The sequence below is a fragment of the Astyanax mexicanus genome, chromosome 22, assembly GCF_023375975.1.
Source record: "Astyanax mexicanus isolate ESR-SI-001 chromosome 22, AstMex3_surface, whole genome shotgun sequence".
In the NCBI taxonomy this organism is placed as follows: Eukaryota; Metazoa; Chordata; class Actinopteri; order Characiformes; family Acestrorhamphidae; genus Astyanax; species Astyanax mexicanus.
This window is the reverse complement of record NC_064429.1, coordinates 12,459,922-12,481,043: the sequence shown is the minus strand read 5'-3', so window position 1 is coordinate 12,481,043 and position 21,122 is coordinate 12,459,922. Positions and strand designations below refer to the sequence as shown.

At 41.0% G+C, this 21,122-nt stretch overlaps 2 protein-coding genes across 6 annotated transcripts in view; both read left to right on the top strand.

Moving 5' to 3' along the window:
• The window catches only part of paip1 (poly(A) binding protein interacting protein 1), a 67,420-nt gene extending 64,615 nt beyond the window's left edge, over window positions 1–2,805 (top strand). For all 5 annotated transcript variants that reach the window (XM_049470712.1, XM_049470713.1, XM_049470714.1 and 2 more), the window contains one exon: window positions 1,211–2,805. In XM_049470712.1, coding sequence (XP_049326669.1) covers window positions 1,211–1,386 — 176 coding nt within the window. In that variant the 3' untranslated portion in view covers window positions 1,387–2,805. The remainder of the gene's footprint in view (window positions 1–1,210) is intronic.
• A 1,013-nt stretch (window positions 2,806–3,818) lies between these two features.
• On the top strand, window positions 3,819–16,312 carry c22h5orf34 (chromosome 22 C5orf34 homolog). Its single transcript, XM_022664887.2, has 13 exons — window positions 3,819–3,887; window positions 4,831–5,021; window positions 5,685–5,774; window positions 5,981–6,492; window positions 6,605–6,697; window positions 6,803–6,917; window positions 7,414–7,505; window positions 12,936–13,005; window positions 13,241–13,393; window positions 14,462–14,562; window positions 14,853–14,975; window positions 15,319–15,359; window positions 15,450–16,312. The coding sequence occupies exons 2-13, from the start codon at window positions 4,833–4,835 to the stop codon at window positions 15,632–15,634; spliced, it is 1,764 nt and encodes a 587-aa protein (XP_022520608.2). The 5' UTR covers window positions 3,819–3,887; window positions 4,831–4,832; the 3' UTR covers window positions 15,635–16,312.
• Window positions 16,313–21,122: the final 4,810 nt, after the last annotated feature.

Here is a 21,122-nt window from a genome sequence, read left to right as displayed (position 1 = left end):
AAAGAAAATTTATGCATGGTTTAACATTTTTTTTACAAATAAAAAACTTTTAACAAATTGGTGAAATTACAGCTGCAAGTCTTCTACGTTTTTGCCCATTCATCTTTACAAAATCAGAATCTTGCCACAAGTTCTCGATGAGATTTAGGTCTTTAGGACTGACTTTTCTCTGATCTAAATCATTATAGCTCCACTGTAGCTCTGGCTGTATGTTTAGGGTCATCGTCTTGCTGGAAGATCTCAAGTCTTTAACAGCCTCCAACAGCTTTTCTTCTTCCAGGATTGTTCTGTATGTATTTATCTCCATCCATCTTCCCTCCATCAACTCTGACCAGCTTCCTAAATCTGTCCCTGCTGAAGAAAAAAAAAGCATCACAGCATGATGCTGCCTCTACCATGTTTCACAGTGGGGTTGGATGGTGTGTTTAGGGTGATGTGCAGTGTTAATTCTCCGCCACACACAAGCGATTTGTTCAATTTTGGTCTATTCTGACTAAAGCACCTTGTTCCATATGTTCGCTGTGTTCCCAAACATCACTTCTGGCTACAAAGTGCAAACTGGAAGTTTTTTACGTTTTTCTTTTTAACAATGGGTTTTCTTCTTGCCACTCTTCCATAATAACCACATGTGCACATGTGCAGTGCATGGCTGATAGTTGTTCTGTGTTCAGATTCTCCTGATCCATCTGTGCTGTGGACCTCTGCAGCTCCTACAGAGTGATCATGGGGCTCCTGGCTGTATCTCTTATCAGTGCTCTCCTTGATTAAACAGAGCTCTGTGAGATGTTCAAAGCTTTTTAAAATATTTTTAATAGCCTCACTCGTCTACACGTCACTCTTTTCAGTTTATTATGTGTAAAAAAAAAAAGTTTTGAATCATGCGTCATTTTCTTAACACTTCACAGTTGTGAACCACTTTGTGTTGGTCTTTTACATTAAATTTCAATGAAATATATTTATGTTTGTGGTTTTGAGTGTGACAAAATATGAAAAAGTTCAAGGGGTATGAATACTTCTTTCTGCAAGCCACTGTAGATCCAGTTTTTGATTAAACAGTGTCTGATAAAGTGAGTAATGCTGTAGTATAGCGCTTTAGTATTAAAGATCTCTGTATCTGAATCAAAAGGAATGAATGAATGTTTCCTGATGTTCACTGATGGATAAGAGCTAAAATAAAGCTGTGTTCTGATTCTGTGTGTTTTGTCTGCAGGTCAGATGCAGACGAGGATGAGATGGACTCGGAGATCGAGGAAGCGTTCGAGAAGTTCTGCCAGGAGTCGGAGAGGAGACGGAAACCGCAGTAACAGCAGATCAGAGCTGCTGGAACCTCCTGGAACCTTCCAGGAATCTTCTGGAACTTTCCAGGAATCTTCTGGAAACGTTTGAACAGGATGTGGCGACGCAGAGTTTTTTTTTGTTGTTTTAGTTGATTTTATTTTAGACCTGTCAAACCCACAAGCAGCCTCGCCCCCTTGCTCACCAGCCCCTCCCCCCAGATTCTTCGAGCTGGAGGTTGTGTTTGCTTATAGATGGATGGATAGATGGATAGATAGAGGTGGGCAGTCCGGGTCTGGGAGGTAAAAAAAAAAAAAATCCAGCAGCAGAGCCTCCCGGGTGATTAGCGTGAAATCCCGGGACGGATTTTAACCTTCAGGACCCGGACTGCCCACCTCTCTCTCTCTCTCTTTCTTTAACTCTTCTATTTTAAGGAAACCAAATTAGGTGCTTATTAATGTCTTATTATTATTTGCTTAATAAAGCCTTAATTAGACATTTGTAAATTATTTATTCTCTACTTATTATTAGGCTTCCTTCTGTGTTCATTAAGTGCTATTGGTGCTTAATCAGGGGTCTGTTATGTGCAAATGATTAATAATGGCTGTATTATTCTATATAGTGCACAATAAACAGTTATAGAGTTAGCACCCTGTTAATCAGATTAGATTATTAAGCATTAACTATTATTAGCTAATTCTACATGTCATTAGTGTTATTATAATTGCCGCAGATTGAGTTTATCTATGTGAGTTTGGTATGGTTATGGCTGTGCTGGAGTCTATTATAAAATAGTTAGTAAGGGGTTAATAAGGGGTTAATAAATCACTAATACACCAAGATGTGCACCATATTCTAAAGTGAGCATCTGTTTATCAGTAATTACACACTAAAAAGAAAGGAATAAATATATTTTTAATCAATAACAGACCCCTGATTAAGCACCAATAACACTTAATGAACACAGAATGAAGCCTAATAATAAGTAGTGAATAAATAATTTACAAATGTCTAATTAAGGCTTTATTAAGCAAATAATAGTAAGACATTAATAAGCGCCTAATTTGTGTTCCTTAGAATAAAGTGTAACTCTTTATTTTCTGCGGGTTTGTTTAGCTGAAGGTTTGCAGTGGGTTCTTCTTGTTCTTTCTTCGGTTTGAGCCGGGAGGCGTGGTTTCGTTGTGAGGGCGGAGTTATGATACGCGATTAAGAGATTAAAGTTACGGTAAAAAGGGAGAAAACTCGCCTGGTTTTCAGACTTCAATTTTACCCACCAAAAACAAATAGTGTTCTGCTGCACTTTGAGTTGTTTGTGTTCTTCCTCTTTCAGGTTCTCTCAGAGCCTTTTTTAATAATTTTACTGAGCCTCCGCCGCCACAGGATTCTGGATCCACAGCAGAGCGGATTCAGAGCCACTGTGACTCTCAGCACTGTTCCCCCTGTCCCCGAGCAGAGGAAACCTTTATTTTATTATAGTATTGTAAATATTATTTACAGCATTGTTTGCCTGCAATAAATCTTTATAATACACGCTCTCTCTCCTGTTCTGCTTATTTCATTCCCAGCTGATCCTCTCATTTCAGCTTTTATTACCAGGTACAATTACTTGTAAAAAAAAAAATAATAATAAATCACATTTCATGATTCAATTCAAGATTAAAAAAGTTTAGTATCATGTGCACAGTAAGAAACAAGTTTCCTCCTACAATAAAATATTTTCTTTGCTCCTCGCCAAGTATACCGCTTAAAGATAAATGTAGAAAACATACATTAAGAAATAAATAAACTCATTTAATTGGTGTTAAATTTACATCCAGGATGGAAATATATACATGAAAAGTGAAGGTTGTTTCTGAGGTAGGTTAAAGAGTCTTGTAGCAGTGGGGAAGAACCTGTTCTTTAGCCTGGTGGTTTTGCATTTCACACTTCTGTACCTCCGATCTGAAGGCAGAAGAGTGAACAGTCCATGCTGGAGGTGATTGATTTTAGTCTTTGATTTTATCTCACTACAACCACAAACATAAAATGTATTTTATTGAGATTTTAAGTGATAAACCAACACATAATTGTGAAGTGGAACAGAAATGATACATGGTTTTAAAATGTTTAATCAAATTAAAACCTGAAAAGTAAGACGTGCAGAAGTATTCAGTATTCAATGAAACTGTTAAAGAATCCAGCGTAATCAACTGCCTAAATTAGTCTTAACTTAATGAGTTAATAGAGTTAATCCAGCTGTGTGTAATTTAGTCTCAGTATAAATACAGCTGTTCTGTGAAGACCTCAGGGGTTTATTAGTGAACACTAGTGAACAAACAGCATCATGAAGCCCGAGAAGGAAGAACTCAGCAGACAGATCAGAGATAAAGTTGTGGAGAAGAAGTTTAAAGCAGGGTTAGATTATAAAATCATGAGCTAGTTTGTGTTTTTCTTTCACTTAAAATCCTAATAAAATACATTAAAATAAACAAACATAAAGGTAAATAAATAAAGCAGTGTGGGCTGCAGAGCCCCGCCCCGCCGCAGGGGGCGGTACCGCTGATCCTCCGCTGTTTATCCTACAGTAGAGGAAGCGACCCGGGGGGAGGAGCTTCAGATTAAAAACACCGCGGGTGAGTAGCTCTTACCTGTACTCCAGACTATACTATATAATCTGTAGTTTATACTGTATATACTCTATAGTTTATACTCTATAGTTTATACTGTATATACTCTATAGTCTTTACTTTTGTACTCTATAGTTTATACTCTAGTCTATACTCTAAATACTCAATAGTTTATACTCTACTCTATATGCTCTATAGTTTTTACTTTATTCTATACCTCTCTATATTCTCTGTACTTTATAGTCTATACTTTATTCTCTATAGTATATAGCCTGTAGTTTGTAGTTATGTTTGTTTACTGCAGTGGTTTAGTAGAGTATAGTACAGTAGGAGTTTATCTCTTTTAAAGCTGTTTATTCTTAAATATTTAAAGTTTATTTTTTATTAATAAACTCCATCTAATAGCATCACTTGATAATCACCAGCCAATATTATCAATATTATCACATGATCAGTGAAATGATCACAGTTCTGCTTTGTTTAGTTATATATGTAAATCAGTGATGTGATTATGTAGAGATGTTGTGATATTGTGATGAGTAGTACTGTAGAGATAAACTCTGATATCAGGGTCAGTTCAGGATCTGAATCAGCTGATTTAGGTATTAATGACTGAACTGGAGCTGAAGGAAATCTCTATATGCATAAGATTAATAAATCTACAGTATATAGATCTATATTTGTTGTACAGAGTATTGTCCAGCCCTGTTAGAAGTAGAGCAGCTACGATTAATTAAGGTACGTATAATTTACAATGTTGATTATAAACTAAAAAACACATCACTATACTCACAGTGTTTACTTTACATAATAAAAGTCCAGATCAAATATATTTACGATATATTAGGTTAGACAATAATTTTTATACACTGTTTGGTTATGGGCATTTTAAGGAGGATGATACTCTCCTATTTTTAATATTAATATTATTATTGTGTATGTTGATCAGGGATGGCGCAGGTCCGGTTCATGGTGATGTATGATGACGAGTCGCTGGACGTCTCGCTGACGGACGGCTCTCGCCTCCAGGTGTCGCCCTGCGGGTCCGAGTACCTGCTGGAACAGGCTCCGCCCCCTCACCCCCTGCAGGAGAGACGCAGAGCGCGCCACAGGACCCGCTTCACCATCAGCCGACACAGGGTAATTCATACCGCAGAGCGGAGCATAGAGGGCGCTAGAGAGCGTCCGCAGTGAACAGGGGGTTAATTTATTAATAATCAAAAAATGTGTTTATTAAAGGCCAATTTATACTTCTGCGGCGAACCTACTCCCTAGCCTACGCATCGCTGTGTACCCTACACTGTAGCCTACGCTGTAGCTCAGTGCTCACCTCCCTAGAAATGTAACTACGCATCACCACAGCTGTGATTGGTCCTCCGGGGGATCACGTTCCCGCCCACACATTCCCGCCATTGCGGTTTAAATTGCAGAGCGATGCAGAGCCACTGATACGCGCACGCAGAAGTATAAACTCACTCCACTGCGTATTGTGCTCTCACTGGATACAGGTAGACTACGGCGTAGGTTTGTCACACAAGTATATATTGGCCTTAATGCACAAAGGAAAACTATTCCACACCGGCCTCTAGTGGACTGGAGGAATGAAACTGTTATAATTATAATAATGATAATTATAATGAGAAGTGAACTGAGGCTTTAGTTACTATGGGAGTTTTTTTATAAAACTATTGAATTCTTAACTCTGAAAAAGAATTATCCGATATCCTAAATGTGGCCCTACTGGTCTGTTTCTGGCTCTGAGAAGTTCATGTAGCTCACAGGTTCTCCCGGCTGTCTGTGCAGGATCTGCTGAGGGATGTTCTGAAGTTCAGGAATAAATACGCAGCTCAGCCATATTTACCTGAGGAGCTGATTCCCAAACACCTGAGACAGGTAGGTGTTCCAGAAACACATCCATCACAGGAACACTGTGTATGTTCTCCAGATTCAGATCCACAGTTTAATCAGTCCCATAAACATCTGCATCCTCCAGAGGTTCTGCTATGATACCTGTGCTATGATACCTGTGCTGTGATACCTGTGCTATGATACCTGTTCTATGAATAATGTTCTTGTGTCCACACTGTGTTGTCCTCCAGAATCTTACCTCTGAGGTGTGTGAGGTAGCGTGGCCTTCAGCGGACTCCTCCACTCTCACCCGTGACTCAAGTGGGGGCGTGGCTGTGAGCTCGGTGGATGGCCACGCCCAGCTGACTCTGTCCGGCTGTGGTCAGGAGTTCACGGCGGAGTTTACCTGTCGGAGCAGCCGGGACCAGAACCGGAACCAGAACCAGAACCATCAGTGCTCCAGTTCCACAGGGGTCTCTGATACTGACGACACGCCCACACCTGCAGAATTCCCCGCCCACACAAGGGTGTTACAGCACCACTCCCGGCTCCACCCACCTCCCGCCTGGACCCACCCCCTCTATCTAGCCCTCAGCCAATGGGAAGCCCAGAGAGCTCAGTGCAGCGATGCTGTTGGCCAGAGCGGTGCGGCTGGAAAGGAGAGAGAATTAGGCCACGCCCACATTCCTCCATCAGAGACTGTGGTGAAGACACGCCTCCCATTTCCTGTCCCGCTGACCTGCCCCGCCCCCCATCAGCACAGGTGAGAACAGCAGCAGGACTGTAGAAATAAACTGATATTAAATAATAATAACCTCCATCACATTTATTCACCTGGATTCAGTGATGATATTAATTATTAATCTTCTGTTCAGGTGGCGCTATGGCAGCGGAGCTTCTGATTGGTCGGATCTGAGTGCGTCGGCTGAGCTGGTGAGAGTGGTGTGGTGCCAAGGCATCATTTACCGGTAATTACCAACTATTCAATTACAATTACTGATTACAAACTACATATACTGAACAATTACTACAATTACATTACTGTTGTGTGTGTGTGTGTGTGTGTGTATCAGGCTGATAGGTGGCGCTGTGCCGGTGGTGGAGGTATCTGCGGCTGACGGTTCGGTGATCAGATCTAACGGAGTTTTAGCTGAATATTTTACACACTACAGACCCTCAGCATCCACTGTACGATACCAACCTCACTACATTACACCACTAATTACTTACAGTACTTAATTACTTATAGTATGAAATTCAATTACTTACAGTTTTTAGTCCAATTACTTACAGTATTTAACCCAATGACTTACAGTGCTCAGTTCAGTTACTTACAGTGCTCAATTCAATTACTTACAGTACTAAATCCAATTACTTACAGTACTCAAATTATGTACAATACTCAATCCAATTATTTACACTATCCAATTACTTACAGAATTCAATCCAGTTGCTTATAGTTTTCAGTCTAATTACTTACATTATTTTTTAAATTTAATTATTTTTAGTATGCTGTCCAGTTGCTTTCAATATTCTATCCAGTTACAGTATTCAATCTAATTACTAAATGTAAGTAAATGTATTTAAATGTCTGCAGTGTAACAGTAGTAATCGGTAGTTTGAAGGCTGACTGTAGAGACATTGTATTAAAAGTTGTTTACAGTAAATATGTATTTGTTTACAGACAGTGGAGAGCGTTTATTACCTGAGCGCACTTCCTCCTGACCAGCCCGGTCAGCCGTACTCCATCAGAACCGTACTGACCAGAGCCAGCAGGTCATTAACACACCACCACAGCAACCACCTAACACCACCACAGCAACCACCTGAAAAACCATAGCATTCACGTAACACCACCACAGCAACCACCTAACACCACCACAGCAACCACCTGAAATACCATAGCATTCACGTAACACCACCACAGCAACCACCAAACACCACCACAGCAACCACCTGAAATACCATAGCATTCACGTAACACCACCACAGCAACCACCTAACACCACCACAGCAACCACCTGAAATACCATAGCATTCACGTAACACCACCACAGCAACCACCTAACACCACCACAGCAACCACCTGAAATACCATAGCATTCACGTAACACCACCACAGCAACCACCAAACACCACCACAGCAACCACCTGAAATACCATAGCATTCACGTAACACCACCACAGCAACCACCTAACACCACCACAGCAACCACCTGAAAAACCATAGCATTCACGTAACACCACCACAGCAACCACCTAACACCACCACAGCAACCACCTGAAATACCATAGCATTCACGTAACACCACCACAGCAACCACCTAACACCACCACAGCAACCACCTGACACCACCACAGCAACCACCTGAAAAACCATAGCATTTGTTAGTGAACAAAGACGACACGCGTTTTAAACGAACTCCAAACTTTACTTCTCCGTATTCACACAACCACCATTACATCGCTCTCCCTCAGAACGACCCCCCCCCCCCGTGGGACACGCATGCGCATTAACAGTTAACAAACTCCCCCTTTAAAAAAAAAAAAAAAAAAAAACTCAAGTGTAATGCTGTCCTAAGGGGAAAAAAAACTGCCTTAAAAATGTTTTTAGTCCATTAAACGTCTGTCTTGTTCTCTTATTCCTTGAGGTGCCATACACCTTCGCCGAAGGCCTTTAGGAGGAGTAGAGCTGACGTTCCTTTCTTTGTCAAGCAGTCAGCAAGCTGGTCTTTGGTCGCTGACCACATGATGTGTCGAATGACTCAGGACTGTATGAGCTCCTTGATATTGCTAATTTCAAGCTGTAGTCTCTTCTCTGTAACTGGTTTGGTTGACTTTACAGCATCCAGGAGTGAGTGATTGTCAGTTATACATATTATGGGTAAGCCTCTGTGCTTGCAGTCACCTACAGTAAGTTCTGAGTAGAGTGTGGCCATCTGCAAGGGCCAGAGTCTCCCCTGCAAGAGTACTTCTCACCACTCTTCTTATTCTTTTCGACTGCCAGCATATAGGTGAGAATCTTCCATTCTCTCCCATGAGCATGATTAGATGACCACCCTGAGTGCCACCATCAGGAAGGTTGCACATTGATGAATCACTGAACACAACAAGCTGTAAGGAACTGTCTTTGCCTAGGTGCTGGAATTTCAAGGTCACTTCATCAGATTTGAGTTTCTGGATCAGTTTGTTTACAGAGTGCAGACTTTGAACAGTAGCAGCTTTCATACTGGATGCTAAGATGGATACATCACACATTGCATCTGGCCTTGTTTGTCTTGCTACCCACAATATTTGGCCAATTTTTGATCTAAGCATGTCAATTTCTTGATTTCTTAGGGGAGCATCTCGCTCAGCAGCTCTAGCCGGGTTCACTGGAATGGGCTGGAGATTCTTGATGTACATGCTCTGCTGTACCTGTACTGTGTCATTCAGAGAGGAGAACTCCATTCCAATATAGCTGAAGGTGTTGTGTTCTTCCCGTCCAACTTCAAAAGCTGCTTTTAACTGTGGTATGATTTTTGTGGCGAATCTTTCAGAACCTCCCCAGATAAAATCATCCACATGACAGCCGAGTACTCCCATGACGTTGGAGGAGTCATCTAACCAGTAGAAGACTGCTGGATCAACTTGCGACATGACTGCTTCTAAATGATGCATTGTGTCCTTCACTTTATTATACCAATAAAGAGAGGCATCTGCTAGTCCATAGACACACTTTTTCAGTCTCCATAGAACGCCTTGGCTCTGAGCCTCTGGTGGTGGGCGTATGTAGATGTTTCGAGCCAATTCTTTGCCTTGCAAAAAAGCTACTTTTATATCCATAGAATTTAATTGCCATTTCTTTTGACATATGACAGCCATGATCATTCTTAATGACTCCGAAGCACATGTTGGGGAATCTTTTGGGAGTTCTTGAATATGCATTTCCTCAACACCTCTGGCGACTAGTCTAGCTTTAGGTGCAACACCATCAGTGGTTTCCTTCAGTGTACACACCCACCTTGTGGAGATGCATTTCTGTCCTTCGTCTTTCACTTCCTCAAAGACATCATTCTTCTTCCAATTGCATAACTCTGCTTGTTTTGCAGCATCAGAAATATCATCATCAACCATCAGAGTCTCCTCTGTACTGCTTTCCTCACATAAGACAGTGTGCTCTGCTGGTACAGTTTGACCATTGTCCATTTCACCCAGATTTACTGAGCCTGTGGAACCAGCAAGGTCCCCAGATCCACTGAACTGTACATTGTACCAATTTCTGTGTTTTCCAGTGGCCTTCCCTGCACGACTTAGAATGGTTCCTGTTAATGTTTGTCCACTTTCTCTATCTGTATATGTCACTGTTTGTCCAGCTTTTAGTCGCAATTCTCCATGTTTTGTGAATGTTTCAGTGTGTACTGTGTCAGCATTTGGTCTGTTTTCAGGAGCAAGTGGAGCGGCTACAGCATGATTTTCTGATTCAGGCAAGTCATGTGTATTGGTCTCTTCCCCACTATCAGTATCGTCATCTTCGTGGTTAAGTTCAGAATCCGGCAACGTTTGTTTGTCAGTCACCTCTTGCTGAATGTCCATATCTTCTAGCACTGTATGTTGGGTATCAGTCTTTCTCAGTCTAGTATGATGCACACGAACATATGTGCCCCCGTGCCTTACAAAGACTTCCACACCATCTTGGCCGATGACCACCCCTGGACCTTTCCACTGTGGGCAGTCAGCTCGTTTGTAGTATACTTTGTCCCCAGTTTCGTATCGATCATCATTGGCTCGCAGTTGTTTGAGAAGGGCTCGTTTGATTCTTTCAGAGCACTCCGCTTCTGTGAATGCTCGGCGTGCCGCATGCAAAGTTGTAATATGCTGAGCCATCCAGGTATTCATCGTAGGGCTTTCAAGTGCTGGTGGCTTATCAGTTAGAACTGATGGCATGTTGGGATTTTGTCCAAAACACCAGTTGGTATGGACTGTAGCCATGCACATTGTGTAATGAGTTCTTTGCCATCAAGGCCCAATCTAGAGCCACTGACCAGCTGCATTCATTTTCCTTTTTCACTTTCAACAGTATGTCGGTCAGGGTGTGGTTATGTCTTTCCAAGAGGCCATTGCTCCATGGGCTATATGCTGCAGTGGTTTTTAGCTCAATGTTAAATTTTCCAGCCATATCTCTCATGTCTTCATTGTTAAATTCACCACCGTTGTCGCTAAACAGTCTATATGGGGGTCCATGCACGCTTATCCAACAGTGGATGAGATGCTTCACGATGTCTTTGGGTTTCTTGGTTGTCACAATACTCCCTGCACTGAAACGTGTGAAGTGATCAATGACATGGAGATACCATACCCCTGGTTCCAACTCATGCAAGTTCACAGCCACTGTCTCATTGTAGGTTGAGGCCATGGGTAAGCCCATTGCAGGCTTTGGCTTTGACTTGCTGTATCGTATGCATGTGTCACATTTGCTTACAATGTCATTGAGAATTGCAAGGCAGTCATCATCATGGTTGCCTGCGCAGTCCAGCTATTTTTTGTAGCTTTTCTACGGATGCATGTCCAAATTGTCTGTGTAGTTTTAACAGAACTTTCTGTTTTTCCTGTCTTGTCATATTTTCAGTTACAGTCAGAACTTCTTCGTTATTCTGGATATCATTCTCTGCTGAATTATCGTTTGCTGTTATGTTAACACAATAGTGACCTGAGGAGGTCAGCTCAAGTTTCACTGGCTGCCTGAACATTGTGGCTTTATCATTCTCAATGTCCAGGACAGCACCTGCTCTTTTTAGTGATGTTTTGCTCAAAAGCAAGGGAATGTCGACTGGCACAACTTCTGTTTCTATATAGCATTTAGTCTGACCGATCACAGCTGGAATTGTCACACGTTTTGTGGAATGAACAAGTCTACCATCTCCAAATCGGAACGCTTTGGCACTGGTTTGGGTCTCCAGCTCGCTCTGCTTCAGTCCATTAACATAGTTGTCAAACCATTTTTCTCCACAAACTGTTCTGGTGCAGGCAGTGTCAATTACAGCTGATCCTAAAGCCTCTACCATGAATATCTCTGCTTCAGACAATGTTTCTTTTGAGAACAAAGTTATGTGACATTCATCAATATCTTCTGTGTGGCTCTCAACACTTTCTGTTAATCTTGCCTGTTTAGTTTTGTGAGGACAGTCCTTTGCCCAGTGGTAAGTACTCTGACAGATAGCACAACGCGATCTTCTTCCATATTTGTCTAATGGGTTTGACCCAGGTGGCACAGCAGTTTGACTTTGAGAGCTTGACTTGTCCTTTTTTCCAGTAAATCTTGTGAAGTACGCACAGTCAGGATCAGCTGATGCACTAGCACCAGCTGGCGGTGAATTATCGCCAAATATCCTTTTCAAGGCTGATTTCATGCTACTGAATGTTACATCAGAGCAAGCGGTAAGCGCTAATTGTTTGTCTTTAACTGTAAGTCCAGCAGTATCAAGTAATTTAAATGCGGGAACAGCATCGGGTAGTTTCATTTTCAACTTACTCATTTTGTTGTATACCCGTTCGAATTCAACAATGTAATCCATCATGGTAACGTTGCTATCTCTTCTGATGTTGTCGAACTCCGTATAAGCATCGTACTGACGGTCTTTCTCCTCTTTCAAGTACACCGTGTCCAATTTCTGCAAAAGCGTTGTTAATCCATTGTCTTTGTTCAAATTCTCCGCGGATATTTCCAGTGCTACAGTCCTCGCTTTTCCAGTTAGAGACAGGGTTACTGCTAGCGCCTGTTTCCTCTGGTCCAGCTCAGTAACTAGCTTCCAGATCTTGATTTCATTCTTCCAACTTTCATAATCCGACTTGTTTTCATCAAACGGAGGCGGCACTTTGTAGCTGTGTGCAACCATCCTCTGCTACCAATGTTAGTGAACAAAGACGACACGCGTTTTAAACGAACTCCAAACTTTACTTCTCCGTATTCACACAACCGCCATTACATCGCTCTCCCTCAGAACGACAACCCCCGTGGGACACGCATGCGCATTAACAGTTAATAGCAACCACGTAACACCAGCATAGCAAACACATAACAATACCATAGCAACCATGAGCAAAAACAGTTTACAGTGGTAACCCCTGAAGATTTGTCTAGTTTATATAATTCTGTGTAGAGTAATGTGTGTGTTTGTGTATTGTGTGTATGTGTGTGTGTGTGTGTGTGTGTGATTTTGGTTTCAGGCTCCTACAGTGCTACAAGCAGGCCAGCAGCACCAGAACTCCCATAATGCCTCAGTGTTGCTGGAGGACGGTGGGTGTGAACAGTTCTGAACACTATGCTAATTACACTCTCAGATCAGCCAATAGGAGGCTGATCCAGTAAAGCTGTCAGTCTGCTGCCCTCCAGTGGCAGTTCCTCAAAAAAACAACCAGCCAATAGAAGTTTACTGCTGCACTGAAGCTACCAATTAGCATGATGCTAACTGCCTACCTGAAGCCTGAGTGTGCAGGTGTTCAGTGTGTGTGTGTGTGTGTGTGTTGGGCAGGTGGAGGTGAAGCAGTGTGAGGTGAGTGTGATGTCAGATGTGCAGGTGGAGGGTACCGGTCAGTTTCAGGCTCTCTCAGACGGCACCGCCCACATCAACTTTCTGGACGGAGTTCAGGTGCAGATGTTATGGAACACACACACACCTGCACAGGTACACACTACACCACACACGCCTGCACAGTTACACACTACACCTACACTACACACACCTGCACAGGTACGCACTACACCTACACTATACACACTACACACACCTGCACAGGTACACACTACACCTACACTGCTCTACACACCTGCACAGGTACACAGCTACACTACACACCTGCACAGGTACACACTACACCTACACTACTCTACACACCTGCACAGTTACACACTACACCTTCACTATACACACCTGCACAGGTACACAGTTACACTACACACCTGCACAGGTACACACTACACCTACACTATACACACACCTGCACAGGTACACACTACACCTACACTACTCTACACACCTGCACAGTTACACACTACACCTACACTACATTACATTACATTACACAGTACATTACATACTATACAAACCTGCACAGGTACACAGCTACACTACACACCTGCACAGGTACACAGCTACTCTACACACCTGCACAGGTACACAGCTACACTACACACCTGCACAGGTACATAGCTACACTACACACCTGCACAGGTACACAGCTACACTACACATCTGCACAGGTACACAGCTACACTACACACCTGCTACACTACACACCTGCACAGGTACATAGCTACACTACACACCTGCACAGGTACATAGCTACACTACACACCTGCACAGGTACACAGCTACTCTACACACCTGCACAGGTACACAGCTACACTACACACATGCACAGGTACATAGCTACACTACACACCTGCACAGGTACACAGCTACTCTACACACCTGCACAGGTACACAGCTACACTACACACCTGCACAGGTACATAGCTACACTACACACCTGCACAGGTACATAGCTACACTACACACCTGCACAGGTACACAGCTACACTACACACCTGCACAGGTACACAGCTACACTACACACCTGCACAGGTACACAGCTACACTACACATCTGCACAGGTACATAGCTACACTTCACACACCTGCTAAGGTACACACTACACATACACTACACACACCTGCACAGGTGCTCACCTCACCTTCACTTTTCTCTTTGCAGGATTCTGTGCCTCTCAGTGTGAGGGCAGAACTGTGTCAGCTCACTCTACCTGATGGCCAGCAGCACCTGCTGCAGGTGGATGGGGGTGGAGCTTATCACAGGTAGAAATTTTACATGTTAAAATAAACATTAAATATGTAATATTATATTTTAAGATGGTCACAGACAGTAGCATGTAAAAGCAGCAGTATGTAAGACTCCCTCTACAGTCAGAAAGTGTAACTGCTGCTTTAATCCAGAACTGAAGGACAGGCTTTACACATGCACTTCTGGACAAGCTGAGATACGCAGTTTATTACAGTCAGTGGAACGTCAGCGTGATCCTGAAGCCGCTGTCTGAAGGTGAAGCGTTACGTCATGCTGCTTTAAGGTTCTACACCTGTTTCTGCAGGTATCTGGATGTAGCGGGTCGGTGGTGTAACTGGGTTAAGCAGAGTTACCTGAGCCCGAATAGAGATACAGCACCTTTACCTGAACCTGCGGAACCTCACACTGATCAGCCAATGAACAGCAGGTATTATACTCATAATCACTGCCTTAACAAAAACATGTATCTCCAAAACTGTCCCAGTCAAAAGTTTGGACACACCTTAAATTCAGTGTTTTTTTTTTATTATTTTAAAATGTTCTGCATTGTAGATTAATACTAAACTCATCCAAATTATGAAGAAAAACATCGGATTATTTAGTAAACAAAAAAGTGTTAAACAAACCAGAATGTTTTATATTTTACATTCTCTGCTGGATTTTCTATAATAATTTGATAGATCACTTCACTATTTATTTACTGTGTAGAAAATAATAAAAACATTGAATAATTTAAAAAAGGTTTTTTAATGTTTTTATTTCCCCCTCAGGTCTGTTCTGGAGGAGCTTCAGAAGATCAGGAGGTTTAACTGTATCCTTTTCTTAATAACTTGTAGAAATAAAGAAATAAAGAAGTTTACAGTAGAAATATGAGTTACACCCTTAACCACCCTGAGTTCAGTTCTGCTGGACCACAACCCGGTTCTGAAACCTCCAACCCGTCCAACCCTCCTCTCACCTCAGAGTTCTGGACCGAACCCTGACCCCTCTGATCTCCCCGTCACAGATACCACCATCTCAGAGGCTCTGCAGAAAACCAGCAAAACCATCCAGGACATAAACGCTCTACTGGCCCAAAACCACTAAACCATCCAGGACATAAACGCTCTACTGGCCCAAAACCACTAAACCATCCAGAACATAAACGCTCTACTGGCCCAAAACCACTAAACCATCCAGAACATAAACGCTCTTCTGGCCCAAAACCACTAAACCATCCAGAACATAAACGCTCTACTGGCCCAAAACCACTAAAACCATCCAGAACATAATTGCTCTACTGGCCCAAAACCACTAAGCCACCCAGAGCATAAACTCTCTACTGGCCCAAAACCAGCAAAACCATCCAGAACATAAATGCTCTACTGGCCCAAAACCACTAAACCCATCCAGAACATAAACACTCTTCTGGCCCAAAACCACTAAACCATCCAGAACATAAATGCTCTACTGGCCCAAAACCACTAAAACCATCCAGGACACACAGTAGTATAGTAACATTTGTTTTTAGAGGCTTTGGGTATTTCTAAACTGAATTTTATCGTTTATAGTCTTAGGTCTATAGGTCTGTTTAATCAAGGAATATTGTCATGTATATTGTTTATAAATAGATTATTAAATTGTGTAAAGTGAACGGAGGTTTTGGGCCGTTTTAATCTGGGGATATCCTCAATGATGATGTTTTGGGCCTTTCTGAAATAGGATTTTTATAATGTATATTGATTTTGATGTTAATAAAGTCTGAGAGTACGACAGTTTTATATTCTTGACTTGTATTTTTTTATTGATATTTCTCTTTCTTTGGTTTGAATTTTGAATAAAAGTGGTGAAGCTTGAGTTGCTGTAGTGATTACAGTGTTGGGTAAGTGACTCCAACTCATCCCAGATACGTTCAGTTGAGTTTTATTATTCTGATTCATCCCAAATGAGTTCAATAGAACTCATCCCAGAGGAGATCATTGGAGCTCTGTCCACGTTGACTTATCCTAATGGAGTTGGATATGTCTTTTACTCATCCCAGGAGAGTTTATAGGAGATTTGTCTCTTCAGCTTTACCCAGAAGAGTTTACCACTCCAACTCATCCCAAAGCAGATCATTAGAAAACCATCACTCCAAGTAATCCCAAGTACATTCAGTTTCAGGTGAGTTTTATTATTCTGATTCATCGCAAATAAGTTAATTGGAGCTCCATTACTCCAACTCATCCCCAATGGAGATCATTGAAGCTGCACCACCCTAACTCATCCCAGAAGAGTTTATCAGAGCTCCATTACTTCAGCTCATCCCATTTCCTAATGGAGTTTGATATGGCTTTATCTCTCCAACTCATCCCGGGAGAGTTTATAGGAGATTTGTCTCTCCAGTTTGACTCATCCCCTGTCCGTGTTCTAAAGCTCTGTATATGTGTGTATATGTGTGTGTATATATATTTATGTATATAGTGAGGAGTTTGAATGCCTCTGGTGGACAGTGGTGATGTATAGAGATGTGAGAGCTGTGGTGAGCTGCTCTCTCGTGTGAATCAGATGTTCTTTTCACGCCTCTTCAATATCTCAGAGATACGCCGTCGCGCACTTCCTCCACCCGCCAGTCTCGCCCGGGTTCTGCAGCGGCTCTCTGAACGGGTGAGTTCACTCAGTTCCAGCTTATAGATCCAGCTCAGCTTCCAGATAGAACAGGGTCTATAGATGTAGATCACAGGTTATAGAAGCGTATTATAGAGAGCAGTCAGCCTACAGCTGTGATTCTTAAACTTCTAAAATAATGTTCTACCAACAATCAAACCAGAATATTTAATTACCATCATCTACTGGAGCTTTATTTATAAGGACTTTATTTCATTTACACTTTACTCAATCTGTAGATTATTGATTATTGAATATGAATTATTGTAAATGCAGTCTGTTTACTGAGACATGTCTAAAAGCTTGAGACAGAGGAGAATAACAGGAGTTTTATTTATCTATTATTATTGTAAATGGTGGATGGTGGATTGTGGAGTTCCACAGGGTTCAGTTGTAGGACCTGTTAAACTGTAAATAACTGAAGTATAAATTTCATTAAAAATACAGGATCTACCGGATTAAACACTAAACACAAACAGAGGTAAAACGTTTTAGATTTCGATCATTAATATTTTTTGTTCATGCATTAAAATAAAATTAATTTTTAAGGGGATCTGATGCATCAAACTGAAATGCTTTGTGTACCACAGTTCATTGAGATCCAATGTAGTAGAGCCATTTAGAGACATTAATTGACATTATTCACCACACAGAATCATATATTGGCACTATTTAATGCATTATTAATCAATACAGCCTAACTAATTCATTCTCAACTCATTATTATTTATAACAATAAACTTAAGTAATGTGTGATAATGTCTAGTGACAGACAATGAGTTGAGATGTTACCTAACCAACTAAAACTGTTTAATACTGTTACTGTTAGTGCTGTAAATTTTTGTAATTGTTATTGTAAAGTGTTACTGTAGCTTTAATGCATGTTTATTTATATATTTATTTATTAAATCTTTATTTAATCAAGAGATACATTGAAAAAAAAAAATAAGGTAGACCTGGCCAAGACGGCTCACCATTTCCAATTACAGAAAACTACAATAAAGTGTTTACACACAATAAAAAATTTGAATAAACATATAAAAATCAGCATGAAATTACAAAACAGACAGAGAATACAGTACATTTACAATGCAGTTGCATTTTTTTACTAAAGTTTTCACTCACTCTAGGAAACCATTAAACTAACCATTAAATAAGCTGTAATTTATTTATTTTAAGTTTATTTCAGGATCACAGTGCAGAACAGGAGAAAGATTTTTCTGCTCAGTTCTGAACTAATCTGTGGGACATGCTGAGATACAGTGAGAGCAGAACATCTTTAGTCTTTAAAACAGAGAGTTTTAGAGTTATATAGTTTTTTGGAGGTTCTGCTGCTGTGTTTGGAAGATGCTCCAGGTTCTAATACTGAGTTATATATTGGTGAAACTCATCTGATCAGGTGTGTTAGAGATCACTGATCTCCTTCACACAGTTGTGAAACAGTCACACTATTATTCTCACATCTCTACTGTAAAATTTGGAGAACAAACCTTAACCACCAAACACGCCTTAGATAATAATAATAATAATAATAATAATAATAATAATAATAACCCACTACAGTAGACCTGGTTTATTACAGGCTGTGAATCGATAAAAATCTATTGATATGCATCACATTACAGAGGTTACAATAATTCAGTATAATCGAGAACATACTGTAATACTGTAAACAAGCTTAAATACACTGATTTTAATTAGAATTTAGGAAAACAGTATAATCTGAGTGATCCAGTGGACTAAAACTATCACTATGATCTGAGGGTCACTTGTTCACATCCAAGGTCAAGCTGTTTCTCCATCAGCAGCCAGAGTCAGAGAGAGAGAGAGAGAGTACAGTAGATCATGCTTCTTTAGGGTGGACAATAACAGGGTGGACAGTGGTAGGTTGGACAGTGACAGAAGGGACAGTAGCAGGGTGGACAGTGACAGGGTGGACTATGATAGGGTGGACAGTGACAGGGTGGACAGAGAGAGGGTGGACAGGGACAGGGTGGACAGTTTAATCTTTACCTCTTTAAGCTCAGTATGGAGACAATAATAGATATATTAAGGTTTTGATGTCACTGATGATGTCAAATGTTACTTTCTAAAAGGGGCAGAGTTATTCCAAGATCAGAGTGTGAACAGAGAATTCCTGTACATGTTTAAATAAATTAAAATATGTATAAAAACAGATAAACGGATGATTGATATGTGATTATTATTCAGAGTAAATAGTGATATTATTAAAGTCCTCCCCCTCGCCACCCCCCCTCCACCTCCACCCCCGACTTTCATACTCTTATACTCACTTCCTGTAAGGCCACACTTCAGCCCGTCTTCACTTCCTGAGCTTCATGCTGCAGCCACCCCTGCCCGAGAGAGAGTGAGAGTGTGTGTGTGTGTGTGTGTGTATGAGTGAGTATAGAATGCATATTGTTCTGTTGAGAACTCATGAATTCATGAATCCTCCACCCCGTCAACAGTCTATTTTCCCTCCTATCTTCCTCCTGTCTAGTTTAAACAGCAGCAGAGCCTCTGAATATATCTACACTGATGGGCGTGGTGTTCTGGAAATGAGGTGTGTTCAGGTACATTTCTGGAGTTTTGCTTGTTTATCTTGGTAACAGAAAACACAGGAGCTCCACTGACTGAATACAACCTAGACAGACGCCAACAGTCAGACGTTCATCGCTATCTCGGTAACACAGGCGCTGTGCCAAGCCGAGCGTACACCCCCACTTATTACACACACATGAACACACAGCAGCACAAACCCAACTTTTACATCAACAATAAACAGAATAGTAAATAAAATAACATTGCTGTTCCCGTAAATGAGCTGCTGGAGCTCCTTCACAGCGTCAACCAGCAGCTCAGTTTCCTCTGCTGAGAGAGTTTGTTGAACACGTCCAGGTAGCTGCACCGTTAAAATAGCAATCCACCAAAGTCAGAGCTCACCTGATCTACTCTTAAAGAGAATGATGAACAAGAGACACTCTGATTGGTTTATTATTTCATGTTACGCCCAAAATTAATTAACCACACCCATCATTAATTAACCCGCCTGTTATGTTAATTTGTCAGAAACAGTAAATAAATTAGAAAATACATGTTCAAACTTTTTTAATGTTTCGCTACTTTTTCACTTTTGAAAAAACAACATATTAAACACAGTAGTTTTTATAACATTGATACATAACTTTGCAATTCTGTTTTAGTTTAGTTGTAGTTTTTGCAGGGGGTGATGGTTGCAAATGTGTGAGATTTTATATTATATGTTGACTACACTAATAATGGCAGGTAGAATAAGTTTCATACTGAAAAAATACTTTTACTATTTTAACTAACAGATCTTAAAACTGTTGCTTGTGTGGTCGGTCTGGGTGACTGAATGCTGCGCTACACCAATAAGGACCAACAAGGAGCCCTTGGGCAAGACTCCTAACACTATGTGGGCCCGCCTCTATTACAGAAATATCCTTGTACATCACTCTGGATAAGAGCGTGAGATAAATGCTGTAAATTAATATAAAAGAATGAATGAATGGTTGTTTTGGCCCGTCGTTACGATAGCAAAGTCAATAAATAGATCAGTAAATAGGGCCACACCTGAGGCAACAGTATAAAATAGGGTAAGATTACACAGCACACCTGTACTGGAAACAGCCGGGGGAACGACTACACATTGATGGTAATAGGCAGAGAGAGGGCAGAAGAAGTTCAGCACTCAGAAATTATTTACTGCAAAGACATCATTCACTTTTAACACAAGATTAAATATTTATAATTAATGTGTTCTATGTTATCAGATTCCTGTTTATTCGTTATTAGTTACTAGTTTATTAAAATGCATTACTTTAGACCTTGGCTTTGCTCTCTCTCTCTAGTTGATGGTAAAATGCAGCAGTTTAATATATTTTTTTTGTGTTGAGGCATTAATTTACTTGTACATTTTTTGGTGTTG